This window comes from Ictidomys tridecemlineatus, chromosome 5 (assembly GCF_052094955.1).
Source record: "Ictidomys tridecemlineatus isolate mIctTri1 chromosome 5, mIctTri1.hap1, whole genome shotgun sequence".
In the NCBI taxonomy this organism is placed as follows: domain Eukaryota; kingdom Metazoa; phylum Chordata; class Mammalia; order Rodentia; family Sciuridae; genus Ictidomys; species Ictidomys tridecemlineatus.
Genome location: NC_135481.1, coordinates 89,209,391 through 89,226,130, shown reverse-complemented (window position 1 = coordinate 89,226,130; position 16,740 = coordinate 89,209,391). Strand labels below are relative to the sequence as shown.

Genomic DNA, 16,740 nt, shown 5'->3' with positions numbered 1-16,740 from the left:
AATTCATCCTGTAGGCTCAGCCGAATTCTCATATGGTCTCTACCTGTCCTGCTACTTCTTATTGGCCAGGTGGGCAGTGTAGGCTCACCACTGTCTCCCCCTATCCAGTTGCTCAGCTTCCTGGGAAGAAGTGCTTCCCTGGGTATGTTGCTGTCTTTTGGATATCGGGATAAAGAGGCAACAGGGCTCTAGCTGAAACTTAGTGTGTATTTGAGTCTTTTAAGCAAATATATACACAGTGTCTCTGCTCTTTGTATTCCACATTTAAAAAATGTTATTTAATTATACAAGTGTAAACCAGAGTTAGGAAAATAAAAAAAATCATCCTTTTAATTATGGTCCAACATAGGGTCTTTAATTTTTTTTTTTGGTACTAGGGATTGAACCCAGAGGTGCTCAACCACTGAGCAACATCCCTAGCCCTTTAAATTTTATTTAGAGATAGGGTCTTGCTGAGTTGCTTAGGGCTTCATTAAGTTGCTGAGGCTGGCTTTGAACTCACAATCCTTCTGCCTCAGCTTCCTGAGCCACTGAGAATATAGGCGTGTGTCACTGTGCCTACCTGGGTCTTTAAGTTTTGAGATCTATTTTTGAAAATGTTCCCGGGCCCCATGTGCTTGTTTTTTTTTCACATGGAGGAGAGTTGATAGTCAGTACTGGGCATTATCTTTCTATACTTTACATCTGTATTGATCAGTGGCAAAACTGGAAGCCCAGGTCTGTGGGCTGGCAGACAGTGGAGGTGCTAAGTCCCTGGTCTGGGGCTAGTGGTGGCAGCAGTTTCTTCTGGTGATCAGAAGCCATATCTGTTTTCTTAGGCATCTAGGGACTGTGGTGGTCCCCTGTGTGCATCCCCTCTAATTGCCAAAGAGTTGTCTGGAGTCCATGCCATGTAGGGTGTGTGGCTGTGAGTGTACTGATCCCAGCTCAGACACTGATGGCTGTGGGATTCAGAAGACTTCACTTGGAGGAGGACATCTTTGAGAATATGACCTAACTCAGGTATTCCTCTTCTGGGAGACCTGGAGACACTGTCATCTCTAAGGGAGATGAAAGTTGAATTGAGTGGCTGATATAGTTCTGGGGCCAGGCTTACCCTGATGTTCTTGGGGACCCCTCTCCTGGGCTGACATGGGCTTTCCCTGTGTAAAGCTGTAGAAAGGGCTGATCCTCTCTTTCTGCTGTGACCTCTTTAGTCACAGACCCATCCCTGTGGAGGAGTTGGGGGACAGATGTTCCTCTGGCTGCAGACACAGCATTGAGGCAGGTGGTGAAGATGTGTCAAGGACACAAGATATCAACAGCCAGGCCTAGGGCCATCTCTGGCATGGTTATGGGAAGTTTGCTTCAGTGGGCAGATGAATTGCAGTGACTGAGGCATGGAGTTTGTGGGAGGAGACCTGAGGGGAGGAGGAGGAGGAAGAAGAGAGGACAGCAGAGAAAGAAGGTAAATCAGTGCCTTTCTGATTCTGGTTGTAAAATCCTATTGTGCAGATGTACCTATTTTAGATTACCTTTAATAACCCCCAACACCACATCATGTGCACGAAAATTGGTAGTCAGGATTATTAACTCATCAAGAAAGGAGCCCAGTGTACTTCTTCAGTCAAACTAGAGAGGCAAGTGAGTAAGGAAGCAAACCAGCACTTGGTCGTGATCCCAGAGTAGGTAGAGTCAGGCACGCACATTGGAGGCTGCATCTTTATTGAGGTTCATTGGGGACAATCACCCATGTCTCCAAGAGTCTCCCTGGGTTCAGGTTGGGACCAGGCTCCCATGAAATTCTCGGCTACCAGGGAGAGTTCTGGCTTGGAACTCTTCTTCAGGCTGGGCATCTTCTCAGCTAATTTCCCTTTAAGACTCTTTTAATCCAGGGCACATATGGGGAGATGCGAGTGAAGACAGCAGGTGGCTTTGCATCTGTACGTCCATAGGACACAATACCATGGGCCACCCCAGCACACAGAAGAGGGCCCCCAGAGTCTCCCTGTGGGTTAGAAAAAGCAGACCATGAGAAGATTGTCACCCACCTCCCACTACTCTCCCCACCCCCTGGTTCATTGAGACCCCAGCTAGCTCCAAGGTACCCAAAGTTGGGGCTGCAGTCCTGGCTCCCCATGGGGTCATCAGTTAGGGGTTTAAGGCCTGCTTTCTCTTTCTGGCCTGGGCCCACTGCTCTGGATCCTGTCCCCTCCACCCTCTTCCTTCCTCTTCTGGAACCCTGTGTGGCAGACTGGATGGGAAGGTTAAAGACAGGACTTAGACAAGGGAAGAGGGGACCCAAAAGGAGGATTCCAGTTCCCAGAGGGCTAGGAAGCCATGAACACAGACACCAGTCACTGTGCTAAGCCACCTTTCAACCCCACTCCCTCCCCTCTGTGGGGTGGACGTGCAGGTGTGTGGTCACCTTGAATGCTGATCTCTTTTTCCTGGGGTTGCCCACGCAGATTTGCAAGTTGTGATCATAAGGCTGAAAGTGTTTGCAGGCCTTTCTCTTCATGATTTTCAGCTTCACCTCTCTCAGAACATCTGACCCTGGCTTCATCACCCCTGTTCTCCCCCAGCCAGCTGCCTGGCACACTCTCCCAGGCCGAATGAAGGCAGACCGGGTGGGCAGAGGAACTGTCCCGACAGCATGTGTCAGCTTGGCTCTCCTTTGCAGCTGTGAGGGAAGGAAGAGGAGCTGGATTGCCAGGCCCACAGAAGAGGTGTGGTGTGGCAGAGGCTCCCTGGGGCAGGGCCAAGAGGTTCTTCCCAGTGTGACTGTGATGACATGGAGTGGAAGGGTGGGCCCTGAGCACAGGAGAAGGGTACAGGCATGAGAATACTTAAGGAAGGGGGAGTTGTTGAGAAGGGGAAGAAAGGTAACAGCACCTTCAGTAACATGATGTCATTGAGAATAGTAGAGGAGTTATAGTTCCGGTGAACAATTTGTTTTGCAACTTCCAGCCTCTGCCATGTGGGTTCTCTCTGTGTCATGTTATGAGCACCAAGAGTGACAGTAATTTTTCTGTTGAGAGGGAGAACAGAGGCAGTACAAAGTGCTTGTTCCCTGCAAGTACCCATTCTGAGCAAACTGTCACCAGGCCCTTCTCTTTTCCAGTGCAGAGCCACTGGAGGGACTCAGGTCATTTCAGGAAGGGTGGGGCTCTGGCAGACACCCTTATACACTAGGTGCAAGCTTTTCTGGCACCAAGATGAGAAGGGCAGTGCTGGCTTGCCTTGACCTGGGCTTCCCTGTACAAAGTCCTGGCCTCTGGAGATGGGGATGACCAATGAAATGGCCCAGGTTCTCCCAAAAAAACATTGCTGACTTGCTAGTGATGAAGAGGGCAGGGAAACCTCTCTTCAGATTACTTCAAAGTTGTCTGAACTCTGGTTCTCTCACCTCCTCATATGAAGAGAGAACAATCCAAAGCTTCTTACCTTCCTTTACAATGAGCAGCCGTCACCACAAACTGTTGACTTATGAGAAACCCACCACAGCTGGCAACAAAACCTCTGTCAGTGAGGATTTCCAGATGGGCCATGTAGGGCCGGGAGTGTGGCCTGGACTCCATACCACCGATAATCTCCTCTGGAACAGAGAGCCCCAGATCCCCAATCATCACAGGATGATAGAGCCTTCCAGCAGAGCCTGGGGTGAGGAAGACGGACTAAAAGCTGAGGGAGTGCACCTGCTTCTGGTCCTCATCTCTTGTAAGGATAAAGCTCAGCCCCTCCACACACTTTTTTTTTTTTGCCTTTCTCCACCCCATACTCCACCCTGTGAAATGCCATCTTCCTTTTCCGAACACAATGCCCCATCTTGTTTGTGAGTTGTCATTTCATTTGGACATTTCATCATGTCCTTATCCCGATCTACTCAATACAAAGGCAAAGCCAGAGAAGGGCCTTGACTTGTGGGTATCTTGTGGAAAGCAGGTGAATGGGAATCAGTTTTCTAATTCTTTCTCTACCCAAGACTTCTCTACCCAAGACTTCTCGTCCCTGGGAAACTGCCAGTGTCGGAAGGAAAGAGTTTGACCCTTCCAGGTTGAGATTTCCCTTGGAATGATTGCAAAGGGATCCTGTAGCCTCAATTTAGGGTCTTCCCTGATCCAGGCCAATTCATCTGGGGTGGGATGGAAGACCCAGAGAACAGGGAGTTTCAGGCAAGACTCACCAGCTCCAGCTTCAGGAGCCAAGAGAACCACCATCAAGAGGAGCAGGGCCTGCATTTTCCCAGTGGTACTGGCCATGGTAAGATTCCTGTGACACCCACTCGAAGGTCCCTGCTTTTATAGTCCCAGAAGTAGACGAAATAGGAGGACTGGAAACCACAGAGCCTGTCTCGTCCAGTTTTGTTTTTCACTCTGGCTTGCTTGCCTTCCTTATCAGACATTCTCATGACTCCTGTCTGCTGTGCTGTAGTCGAGGCTGTGGTCAGATCCCAGGAGTCCTGGTTCCCAGTATCAGACATACCTTCCCCATCCAAAGCAGCTCTCCTGAGGCAGAATGGGTGGTGGTGGTAAAGGATCAAGTATCAAAAATAGTGTTTATTATTATTATTATTATTATTAGCATCATTAATCCCCAAGATCATTAACCTATTCCAAATGTTTATGAATTGAATTATCTTATTTTGATTTGCACCAGAACTCTAAGGGGACAAGAGAAATATAGAACTACTCCTTAGAATTGTTATCAGAACTCTAAGGGGCCAAGAGAAATACAGAAATATAGAACACCTCCCAATCCAATTATAATATCCAACTGGTCCTCTACCCTATTTCCAGCCCCTGTTCTGTGGAGCAGTTCTTCCTGTGACCTGGATTTCCACAGCCCCATGACAATGATATACTGGTCTCTGAGTTGAAGGCTAGGGTAATTAGTTAGTTGCATCTTGTTTGTTTTGGATCTGTGTATACCATTATTTTTGTGTATTCTTCTAGTTACTCAACCCCACCCCCCTTTGTTTTATGGCCTCTTACATATGGTCTGGATTTCCTGATAATCACATGACACAAATTGGCATTATTTCTTCCAGCCTCAATCTTCTGTTGCTTTTCCTTGGTTGTCACAGGAAATCTTTCAACAACATTTATGTGAAGTTGGCTATCAAAATTCTCCATTTCTTCCAGGCTCTTGGTTTGTGGATAAAATGCCACTCACTCATGCAGTTTATCAGTCAAAAAACTAGCTCAATGGAAATTTAACTAAATGTCCGTCTCTGGTAATACAAAGGAGATCACGATCTGCAAGCCACGATTTGCAGCACAAATAGCATCATGCTGCAGTGTAGAGACATATAATAATGTGTGTGGGGGGATGGTAAGTGACACTACCTGAGGTAGTGACAGCTTCATTTGAATTGAGGTCTGAAGAATAGGTTAGATTCCATCATTGATTAAATTAAAATAGGTCTTTTTTTGGCCAGAAATAGTAATCTATACAAAGAGTGTATTTGAAGAACTTCAAGTCATTCAGTATCACTGAAGATTAAATTAAGAGATAAAGAGTAGGAATAATGAAAGACAAAGCTAGGTTGGAGCTTTGAATATTAGCTACATTTTTTTGGGAAGGTGTTGTATATATAAGATGAAAAATGCAATAATCTTGAGGTTGTGGCTAGATAATCTTATGCATAATCATGCACCCATGTAACTACTGATATGCTTAGGACAGAATGTTCTCAGTCTAGAACACCCCAGAGACCATCACTGCTCTGACTCAACCATCAGAATGTTAATAGTTATCCACTTTAATGTAAAAGAAATCATAGAGCACAAATAGTTTTAATTTCTGGCCTTTTTCACTTGGCATAATATTTGTGACATTCATTAATGCTGTTGGGTGTTCTAGTAGTTTCTTCTTAGATGTTACTTTGTAGTTTTCTTTGAACATGTCACAACTTCTTATTCATTCTGTTGTGGATAGGAATTTGGAATGTTTCCAGTTTTTCACTATTATGGATAAGATTGTCACAATTTTTCCCAAGTAGATTTTATAAACAACATCACCACCACTGTGACTGGATATGGAAGCATCACACAATCTGAACTTCTGTTGTTTCTGGTATCAGAGCCCAGCAAGCCTGTCTCTTCAGTTCACACTTTTGTGATTCTGTTACTTTTGTTTGATGCTGGTGCTTATTCTATTTTTTTTTGCCAGATCACCTTTCATTACCTATATTTTCAAAAGTAATTTTTATGTGTTAAGAGTTGAGGAGGGCTTATCTAGCCTAAGTACCAATTTCACTCCCAGTTTCTCCCTTTAGCATACCTTTCTAGAAAGGCAATTATTATATTATAGGATGTACACATCTTTAGATACTTTGTAAATATTGACTTGGGCCATATGGCCATTTCTGCTTCTATAAATAAATATAGTTAAATGAAAAAATGTCCAACTCAAACTTGTTGATTAGGTAATATTTTATGAAGCTTGAATCTTCAAGACATTACAGTCCTTACATGGTGAAATTCGCATAATATATACTTCTTCAAATCTTACGCATACAAAATAAATTTTCAGTGTATAAATTTTTAGTGTTCAGGAGCTCTTAAGTATCATTTTTCAGTTATGCAGAGAAGAAAGAGTAGCATAAATGACCCAAGTTTGAGAGTTTCTGGCATAGTAAAATTCATGGGAAGCACATTTTTTTCTAGCTCATACTGTAATCTGAATGATTGTAGGATTGAGGGGTCATTTACTCTCATGCAAAAATCTCCTGAGCATCTATATTGTACAGAGACCTTCAGAGCTAAGCACTAAATTTAGGCATTTATAGATTCTTCCCTTGAAGATTCCCTGTTTTCATGTGAAAGACTGTGGTAGGGATCAAACAGGGAGGGACCTGGTGTATAATGAGCCAGGTTTGATTTAGGGAAGTGTGGTTGTCCCTCCAAACTCACAATGTAGTCCTGCTAGGGCTGTGGCATGGAGGGTTGGAGAAAAGCATGTGTACTGGGACAAAGACTTACACTTGTTGTGGGTCTTAAGTATATTAGACATCTTCCATGGGACTATTTGTTGCTCCTTGTGTGATTGCCCAGGACATAGATAGAGGGACCTTCAGGAGCAGAATTGAACAGCAAAGGCAGCAATATAGAGGCTTAGAGCAGAGGGATGGGACTGCAAGAGAAAGAATGAGTGTTGAGAAAGTAGATGTACTTAGGAGAGGACAGTAGGCATCATTCCCCTCATCCATTACACATAGGAACCAGCTGGCTTGGAAAAGGGGGTTGCCCTCCTAGATAGGGGTGTGATGGAAAGGGCTGGGGGGCAGGGATCTGTGGTTTTGCATTTGATGTGGCTGTGCTCAGCAGGGTTTTTGGCTGCTGATCTCCTCAGAACTGGATTTACTCCTACTCTTGGTTATTTTTCTTATTTTTCTCAACTGTGAGTTAGAGACAAGTTCTACATCCTTTATCAGTTGTCAGCAACTTTATCAGTGTTATCTATTGGTTCTAATAAGAGAATAAAATCTGCCAAACCATATGGGTATGAATATACATTATCGTTTATTAAAAAATCCAGCATGGCAATATTTAATTACAGAAACACATGAGCATGAGTGTAAGCATCTGTGTACACAGAGACACACACTAGAGAAGATATTTTATTTTTTATTTTTTTAAATTTAAATATCTATTCAGAGTTTTAGTTTTTCTTTTTTTAAAACATTAGAAATTTATTAGTTGCTCAAAACATTACATTGATTTAACATATCATATATCATACATTTCATTCAAATGGGGTATGAATTTTTATTATTCTCACATGTTCAGATTGCAGGATCACATTGGTTATACAGCCACGTTTATACATACTGCCATACTAGTGTCTGTTGTATTCTGCTGCCCTTCCTATCCCCTTCCTATCCCCCTCCCCTCCCCTCCTTTCCCCTCCCCTCACCTCTCTCTACCCCATCTACCATAACTCATTTAGAGAAGATGTTTTAAAGCAACAACTCAATCACTCAGTATTCTTGGTTTTATTGCCCAGAGGCAAACTCAATTGTTTCTAATTTTTTTGGCATGTTTGTCAAAAGTCAATTGAGTTCCTCCAAGTTGCTTCACATTCTTTATAATCTTTAAAATTTAAACATTGTATTAGGTGTAAGTAGAATTGTCTTAGGTACTAATTTGCATGTCCCTGATCACTGATGATGTTGAACATCTTCTCTTGTGCTTTTCGGCCATTTGTACACCTTCTTTTGTGAACTGTCTGTTAAAATTTTTGGCCTACTATATTTTTACTGTTTGTGCAAATATCAACACAGGGATGTAAGAAACATGAAACAGCAAGATAACATAGCCCATCCAAAGGAACTCAATATTCTCTAGCAAGACCCCAAAGAAAGGAAATTTATGAAATGCCTGAAAAGGCATCCAAAGTAATAATCTTAAAGTAACTCAGTGAGATGTGAAAGCGTACAGATAGAGAATTCAGTGAAATTATAAAAATGTTACATGATTCAAATGAGAATTTCTATAAAAGGAGATAACAAAACAAAATGGAAAATTTGGAAATAAAGAATTCAATAAATGAAATAAAACATATCAAGAACAAACTAAATCTGATGGAGGAGAGAACATACTGGAAAACTGTGTTCAGTAGAGTAGTTGCTAGTAAAACATTTGTTTGGTGGATAGATTACAAACCAGTCATTTTTATGAAGGCACAGAAGCCCCCCTTTTCTGTTTGGGAGCAAACTGTGATGTTCTGCTGTCCATCCTTTACCTCAACTCTGAGGACACTTCAACTCTGGTTGAAGTTCCCTGAATACCTTCAATAAATGGGGCAGTCTGGAAGGTGCTTAGGTGGCTAAGTGAGCAATTTTCCAGGTCGGTGCTGAATCTGCACCCAAGACTGTGGGTTGTGCTGGGCAGGAAGATAAAGGCTGAACTTGCCCCATTCATGTGGGAGGTGTGTGGACAGGCCTGTGAACATAGCCTGTCTATCACATTCTCATAGGCTCTGCTCTGGGGTGGGAAGTACCACATATAGGCTGATTTATCCTGATCATTATGATAAGCTGATGGGAACTGACAGATCCCAGTTGGGACAGCAGTTCAGAGTGGAGACTGTTGGAGCTGTGGCCACAGGGAGGCCAGAGAGGAGCCTGGTCGTTGGTGCTAGAGTGGGGTCTCAGGTGCTTTTCTCTTTTTGTGACTGGCCTGGATCCAGGAAAGAGAAAGGAATATCTTTGAAATTCCCTGGAAATGAGCTCCATTGCTTCTCAGGGGAGAAAGCTCTCCCCTTTCTTCAAATCTTACTGACATGCTAAACAGATGCTGACAGGACTGGGTCAGTGCATGGGTTTGAATCAGAGGGTTTATGGGAAGTGTTTAGAAGTGAGTAACTAGGAGGAGAAGAGGGTAGAGAAGGATGGCCATAGAAGGTGTTGAAGAATATATTCAAGGAAGAAAGAGAAATCAGCTCCTCTCTACCAGGAGATAGTCTTAGGAGTCAGACAGTTGTCCTCCACAAAGTGAGGACATTATCCCAGGACACAGGGCCTGTCATATAGCTATGTCTGAAGAGTTCATTACTGTCTGAATCCAAGCCATGAAGCTTGAGATCCTGGTAAAGACCCAAGGAAGTTTCCCAGTAGTATGTTGTTAGCTGACAATGCTCTGGGCCACACATGAAGGGTACCCCAGCGTCTCCCTGTAGACAGAAAAGGGAGAAGTCTTAGCATAGGCCCCTGTGGTTTACCCCCTTTCAGGCTCATTTTCTATTATCTTTCCTCAATTATGGCCTTGCCTTAGCCATCTGCCTAGCTGCATCCTCTTCCTAGCTCATCCCAGACCAGCTCAATCATCTGTCCTCAGTATTACTCTGTCCCTGGGCAAAAATTCAAAGGTGGCTGTGTCCTTACTCTATCAGTAGCCTTCTTGTCCTTAGGGCTCCCCACACATAGCTGGATGGACTGTTGTAGAACGGGAAGATGTCCCTGTATTTCTGCTTATTCTGTATTTCCAGGTCCACCTCTTGGAGTGTGTCAGGATTTTTGCTATAGCCAGTTTCCCCCAGGCTGCCACAGTACACACCTGCCCATATATCACCCAGTCCTAGCTCTTCAGGAGGGCAATATTTTTCACCACTGTATTGAGTTGAGCCTTGTATGTCAGTCTTCTTTCTAGGAGAGGGATGGCAATTGAGGTGCCATCCTCTCAGGGAGGCTTAGACCAGGGATGAGGTTGTTTGTATCTCCACTGCCTAGAAGACCTCCCAAACCTTCTTCTATTGCACTGTGACTAGCTGATCATCTACTGAGAGGGGAGGAGGGGACTGAGACTGCACAAGCTGAATGATCCCCAGAGACTTGTGCAGGTAGACCAGAAGTCAGCAAGATGTTACATTTAGGAGCATGATATCATTGACCGCTGTTTTATTATTATATTCTTTGTGAGGGATGGCTTTTAGAATAGGAATGACTTGTTGGGTGTTTTCCTTTTTCTTAATATTGTGAGCATCCAAGGTAACATTTATTTTGCCATAAAGTAAAGATGGATAAGGCTAGTCATTGGAGTCATAACTCAGTCTTTGAAAGGCAAGTTGAGGTCTCAGCCTAAGGCAGAGCAATAGCTGAGTCAAATTGTTAGGAAGGGATGGGCAAAACTGTGTCCAACCTTTGTCCAAATGTTGACTGTGTTGCTTTTCTTTGCAGTGAGCCAAGGCTGGATTTTTGGCAGCCTCCTTGCTGCTCAGCCTGCTCTCCTGCACTCTTCAATCCTGTGGACCAGCTTAGGGAATCTCAGGTGGTTCCTCATTAGCCCTTGGTCCTATATCTTGGGGATTTTCATGAACTATGGTCCCTTGGTTAGTCCCGGGACAACAAAGACCCAGGTATTTCTCACCTTCTGTAACAGTGAGCTGCTGACATCACAAAGTTGTTTTGTATCAGGAAACCCCCACAGTATTTCCTGACTAGTTTGATTTCATAGAATCTTATGAATGGCATGTAGGGCCTGAAGTGGGTTTTCACCTCTCTGTCCCATTTGATTTCCTCTGAAAGAGAAAATTTGTCCTGGATGTCTGTTCATAGAAACCAGATGGCAAGCCCAGTGGCTGTAAGACAGGGTGGTCGTGCTGTGATCATTTGTGAACTTGGACATGGTTTGGGAAGAAAACCCTTTGTACAGACTACCACATGCTGAGAAGGGGTCCTGGTTTCTGTGGGTAGCATGGTGGGCTTGAATTTGGACCCAACTCTTTCCCTAGTTATCAATTCATTTTTGAAGAGATGAGAAAGCTCAACTCTGTTTTTAAATTAAATAAGCTTCATAAATATGTTAAAGGAAAAGGATCTTAACCCCCTAGACCATCCAGAAGACCTGGAATACACTCTCTGTCCAAACACGGTTGCTTCTCTTCCAGGTGCTTCTCAAACACCTTATGAATGGCATACTTCCAGCATTGGGCTGCTTTCGAAGAACTAAATGTCATATAAACTTGGGGCTTCTTCCTGTGCCCACATCTGAGTCAGGTACATAATAAATACTTCACAAAAGCTTGTTTGATGCACAATGAATAGTCTTCAAATGTGCTATGTCCAGCAGGTGGGTAGGAGAGCTGCTAATAGACCCTGATCACAGCACAGGCTCATCTTCCTAAGGAGCTGAGCCATCAAGGTAAAGAGGGAAGAGTACAAAGGACAGGGGAGCAGAAGGAGATGGAGAAAGGGCTGAGTGGAGAGCATCCTTTGGGAGCTTGTCTTCATTGCTGTGAAGCAGCACTTAGGCCAAACTCTGTTGGCTCCATTACTCTCTGGGTAACTGTCCTTGTGGAGCTGAATAGCTCATCTGAATGGGGACAAGACCAGGGCCACATCTAGGATTTGGATTAGAAGATACTTCTTCCAATTTTAATCCAGATGACAAAAGATGTCCACTTTTAGATTTGGAGGATGGAAGTTTATAGCCCTAATATTCAGCAATTCCCCACCCACCAGTGTCCTATGTCTTCCCAATAAGTAAGTTACTTTCAAGGTGACAGAGGTGTGACCCATCAGGTATCTTTGAAAGTAGGATTCTAGAATTTCTGCACACTCTATCCAGTGATAAAGCTTCTTCTAGGAATAAAACTTCTAGGAATAAAGTGAAGCAAGGATGGCCCTTAGAGCTAGCCTGACCAGGGCACTGTGGAGCACCCCTAGCTTCTGGGGGTGTGGATGGTCATTTATCTCCTTCAGGTGCCACAGAATAGGAGAGTCATCAAGAAGATTATCAAGAAAAGACAATTAAACTCTCAATGTTTCATACAGCCAGTCAAATTAAGGGAGTTTGGAGTCAACACTTAGGTAGCACTCCTCCCAGAGTGATTAGGACACATCTTCATTCTTCTCTTGTTGCAGCGCTGTTTCAACAGTACCTTTACCAGGGCCCACAGATACATTATGGACCAGTGCTGTGATGTACAGCATTCTTCCAAACCATTTTGGAGAGTGCTATTCCTGCTTAGAACACCATTAGGATGGATCACTACTTTAAAAACAGTGAAAATATTTTAGAAAAATGGAAATAACTCAAGCTGGTCTCCTAGGTTTTAAACATAATCATGTTCAGGGAACACTAAGCCCAGGGCCCTCACAAGAAGCAGAGAGCAGGAAGATAGAAATGCCTCTCTTGAATTCCAGGTCATTCAGAAGCCTAGGACTGCCCTCGGAAGACAAGGATAGTATAGCTCAATCCCTGGCTATAGAAAGCCACAGGAGGGCAGGATCTAAACCTCTAAGCCTCACCTGCTCTGGCTGGGCACCTGAAGTGAAGATATACTCCTCACAGATGTATAGCCCTTCATCTTGCCCCAGGATTAGAGGAGGTGCAGATGGCCATATCCAGTGCTACTGCCTGGGATTCCTGACTCAAGAGGATGACTGTATGAACCAGGAAGCTTCTCTCACCAGACCCGAATCTGCTGGTACCTTGGTCATAGACTTCTCAGCTTCCAGAATCGTGAGAAATAAATGTCTGCTTTTATAAGCCACCTGGTAGGTGGAATTTTGTTATAGCTGTTCAAACAGACTAAGACAGTTCTAAATGATGTTTACTGAAAAAATATTTACACTCCAAACTGTTATTTATTAAAGCTTTGGCAATCCATTGGAGCTGGCCCGTCCCCCAAAGAAAAAGAGTCAGTCGTGGGGCATCTCAGTCTGATCCTGCCATTCGAAGCGTCCCATTGTTCTCCTTATCCAGGGCAGGTAGCTTAAGATCCTGGTGAAGACTGCAGGAGGGGTCCCAGTCCTTTCTCCGTAGGAGACAATGCCCTGGGCCACATTGTTGCATACTAGGGGGCCACCAGAGTCTCCCTGTGGAATAGAGTGGAAAGGACACTAAGCCAGGCCTCCTTGCTCCTGCTGCCCTAAAGCCATAGCTCTCAGAGAAGGCAGGGTAGGGTTCCTTTAGTTGCTTGTGTGTGTGAGATGGGGCTTTGAGGTGCAGGAGTCAAGACTCTGGACGTTTAGCTGCTGGGCTTCAGCACAGTCAACGCTGCTCTTCCAGCTCAATTTGAGTCTAGCTATTCTTTCCTTCCCAGGGGAATGCTGCCTGTGTAAGTGTTGTGGGTTTTCCACCCTTATCTCTGGGGCCTGCATTGATGAGGGAAAAAATCTCCACCCAACCCTGGTCTGGCCCCCACCCCCCCAGGGCTGGGGCTTTGGGGATGGAGTCTTTTCCACAAAACGTTGGCAGTTGTCCATGCTCTTACCCTGAAGGCGTTCTTCCTCTCCCGAGGGTTCCCCACACAAATCTGGGTGTTTTCAGTGTAGAAAGCAAAGCGTTGGCTGCACACCTGACCTCTCTGCACTCTCAGCTGCACCTCCTGGAGTCGGCTTGCTAATGTGTTCTGGTTGACCAGGCCCCAGCCAGTTACTGTGCACAAGGCCCCAGGCCTCAGCACATTCCTGGCTTGAGGAAGAGCCACGGGCCTCACCGCTCCATTCTTCCTGATTCTGCTGCTCAGCTGCCGGAGAGAGTATGGGCATTGCTGCTCAGCTGGACCCTAACCAAAGCTTAGGGACTGCTGGGATGGTACTTGCCCCATTCCTGCCCCACTCCCCCCAGCCCTGCCTGGGATCCCTGCCCTGATCCCCCCCAGCCCTGCTCTGGCTTCTTCTTCCATGGTCCCAGAACACAGAAAAGCCACTATGACATTGGAAGGTCACTGGCTAGGGTGGAGGTGTTCAGGGCCAGGCAGGCAGTACCTGCAGTAACATGATGTCATTCTGGATGTTGTCTGGATTGTATTCAGGGTGGGGGATGGCTCTTCGCACAGTGATGTGTTGCTGAGTCCTTTCCTGCCTCTGGATGTTGTGAGCCCCCAGAGTGACATTTATAACACTGTGAAAGGAAAGTTGGCCTAGAGGTAGGTATGAGCAGCAGAAGCTTGGGTCCAGCAGCTCTGCAGTACAGATGGGCCACCTAGGGCAGGGCAAGCCTGCAGTGGAGGGGACGGGGTAGGGGGCTGGAGGGGATGGCAGGGGACCACGACCTTAAGATTTGCTCTTCCAGATTAAGTTGAGAAATAGCTTGAGTTCACATTTTTTTAAAGCTCTGATTTAGCTGCCATCCTTGATCTACTGAATCAATGAACCTTTATTTTACCTATTTATATGCAGTGCTGAGAATCGAACCCAGTGCATCTCACATGCTAGACAAGCGTTCTACCACTGAGCCACAACTCGGCCCCTGAAGTTCACATTTTGAGACCAAATTTGTGTTTTCCATCTCCTACTCTTGTTCTTTGTGGTCATGTTTACACTGGCCTGTTACCTCTACTGGGCTCCCCTCCCCAGTCCTACCTGGTCCCGTTTTTTATCTTTCATTACTACAATGTTACTTTCAGACGGTTCATCAAAGGAGGTCTTCTGCCCGCTCCCCACTGCCCCCAACTGAGCTCCTCACCTTCCGAAGCAGTGAGCTGCTGTCATCACAAAGTCTTCTCGTACCAGGAACCCCCCGCAGGTGTGCCCACCTCTTGAGGTCTGGGCCCGAAGATATGCCATGTAGGGGTAGGAATGGGGTCTGGCCTCTCGGCCTCCAATGATCTTCCCTGGAAGGAAGCGTTCAACACTTACCTCTGCTTGAGCACCTGCAGTGGGGCCCCCAGGTTGATGGCTTTAGAAAGACAGGAAGATGAGGAGGGCAGGAGAGATAATGCAGGACAGGGAGCAGTTGTTGGTGAGGATGGGTCTGTGAGGCACCAGGCATTGGGAGAGAGCTTCAGGGAGACCCATTTCCCTTCAGAACTCAGTTTGCTCCTCCTCCCACAAAGGGGACAACAAGGCTCACTCTAGGCAGGGCCAGCTTTAGCCTCAGTACGAAGGAAATTCACTGTTGTGAGCATGAGAGCTCCTTGAAGTCCCTGGAACTTTCTTCCTCATGAAACTTTCTATGTCCCTCTGACCACTTATGGGCAACATGGGACTAGTGTTGGAGAACCTACACAGGAGCTTCTGGGACTGCTATTCCTGTATCCTTGTCTCCCAGGCTTTGACACATGGAGTACAGAATGAATTTGTATGAGCAAATTTGCATGAGGCCAACTCTAAGACTTCTATATACATTTACTGATTTAACTTGCATAGCAACTCTGTGAGGTTTGTTGTAATATTATTTCCATTTTATAGATGAGGAAACTAAGGAAATGTGAATACAAATACCTTGCTCAATGAAACAGAATTAGAATGTGCTGAGGCATTATGGCTGGTTCCAGAGTCTGGGATGGGATCAGATAGATCTCTGAGGTTGGGGTGAGTCACTTACCTGCCTCAGCCCCAGGTGGGAGGAGAAAGGCCAACAGAAGCAGGAGTGGCTGCATCTTGCTTGAAGGCTGCCCAGTCAGTTGGTGTGTGTGCCTCCTCTGGTCAGGCTTTTAGCCCTCAGGAGAGGAAGGAAGGGGTGGGAGGGGGCTTGAGAATTCACAGTCCCGTTCTCCTGCTGGTGTGGTAAGTTTCGTCATCCAGTGCTTCTCAGGAGTTTGCCCACAACTGACAGTGAGCTGGGCGAGGGGAGAATAATCCAAGCCAACGTCCTGATGTCCCACACCACTGCTGAGTCAGTGCTGACAGCAGAAATGGGGACCCAGGGCATCACGAAGGGGCCTTTGAGCAATGTGTCCCTGAAGCCTCAATCCACCAAAGACCTCAATATCCCTAGTAAGACAAAGACACTGGCAGCTGCCTGTTTCCTCCATTTCCTATCCCTCTGAGATTCCAGATTCAGTCCTTTGGAATTTCAGCATTTCTCTGAATGAGTGCAAATTCCCAGATTTCTTATTCACATATAAGGTGAATAAAAGATGTTGAGGTATGATGAGAAATGGGTGAGAACACCTGGAAAATGTCAAAAGAGTCAGAAGAGGAAAGATGAAGCTCACCTGTTTTCTCTGGTGGCCCCAGGCCTCCCTGCTGAGATCCCTGTTGCTCCCAGTTGAGTAGACCTTGTCAAGGCAAATTGGGCAGCCACTCCCCTGAGTTCATGGAGGGTGCTGTTGAAGAAAGAAAAGGGGAGAACAAGGCTCTGACACTGACCATTACCTTTTCAGGTCACTTGATTCCCGATAGGCCCTCAGTGAAAGTTACATCATATTTGAAGACTTCCTACTCAAGGTGAAGTCTTTGTGTTCCTGAAGTTTCCCTGCATGTAGATAAGACTCAGAGACTATTTTTCAAGGATTGTCAGGCTAGCCAGAAGATATCTAAGATCTCATTCACCGATGGCATAAGAAACCAATTAACCTAATTTC

The 16,740-nt window shown here is 45.4% G+C and overlaps 2 protein-coding genes and 1 pseudogene across 2 annotated transcripts; all 3 read right to left on the bottom strand.

Moving 5' to 3' along the window:
* Window positions 1-1,699: 1,699 nt before the first annotated feature.
* On the bottom strand, window positions 1,700-4,293 carry LOC101957774 (mast cell protease 4). Its single transcript, XM_005338703.4, has 5 exons — window positions 4,166-4,293; window positions 3,427-3,577; window positions 2,875-3,010; window positions 2,408-2,662; window positions 1,700-1,987 (listed from the first exon to the last, which is right to left on the bottom strand). Exons 1-5 carry the CDS (start codon window positions 4,239-4,241, stop codon window positions 1,844-1,846), a joined length of 762 nt encoding a protein of 253 aa, XP_005338760.3. The 5' UTR covers window positions 4,242-4,293; the 3' UTR covers window positions 1,700-1,843.
* A 5,216-nt stretch (window positions 4,294-9,509) lies between these two features.
* On the bottom strand, window positions 9,510-12,387 carry LOC101960237 (mast cell protease 8-like; annotated as a pseudogene).
* A 665-nt stretch (window positions 12,388-13,052) lies between these two features.
* LOC101959956 (cathepsin G) lies at window positions 13,053-15,888 on the bottom strand. Its single transcript, XM_005338800.3, has 5 exons — window positions 15,759-15,888; window positions 14,898-15,045; window positions 14,198-14,333; window positions 13,702-13,956; window positions 13,053-13,303 (listed from the first exon to the last, which is right to left on the bottom strand). The coding sequence occupies exons 1-5, from the start codon at window positions 15,811-15,813 to the stop codon at window positions 13,127-13,129; spliced, it is 771 nt and encodes a 256-aa protein (XP_005338857.1). The 5' UTR covers window positions 15,814-15,888; the 3' UTR covers window positions 13,053-13,126.
* Window positions 15,889-16,740: the final 852 nt, after the last annotated feature.

Bases quoted from the DNA above. Each gene is read 5' to 3' on its own strand.
- LOC101957774 (XM_005338703.4), bottom strand. From the start codon at position 4,241: ATGGCCAGTACCACTGGGAAAATGCAGGCCCTGCTCCTCTTGATGGTG. The intron at 3,578-4,165 runs GTGAGTCTTGCC...TCTCTGTTCCAG, and splicing joins GGCTCCTGAAGCTGGAGCTG to AGGAGATTATCGGTGGTATG. The intron at 1,988-2,407 runs GTGACCACACAC...TCTAACCCACAG, and splicing joins AAAAGAGATCAGCATTCAAG to GGAGACTCTGGGGGCCCTCT.
- LOC101959956 (XM_005338800.3), bottom strand. From the start codon at position 15,813: ATGCAGCCACTCCTGCTTCTGTTGGCCTTTCTCCTCCCACCTGGGGCT. The intron at 15,046-15,758 runs GTAAGTGACTCA...GCTTCCTTCCAG, and splicing joins CCCACCTGGGGCTGAGGCAG to GGAAGATCATTGGAGGCCGA. The intron at 13,957-14,197 runs GTACTGCCTGCC...TCTCTCCGGCAG, and splicing joins ATGACATCATGTTACTGCAG to CTGAGCAGCAGAATCAGGAA.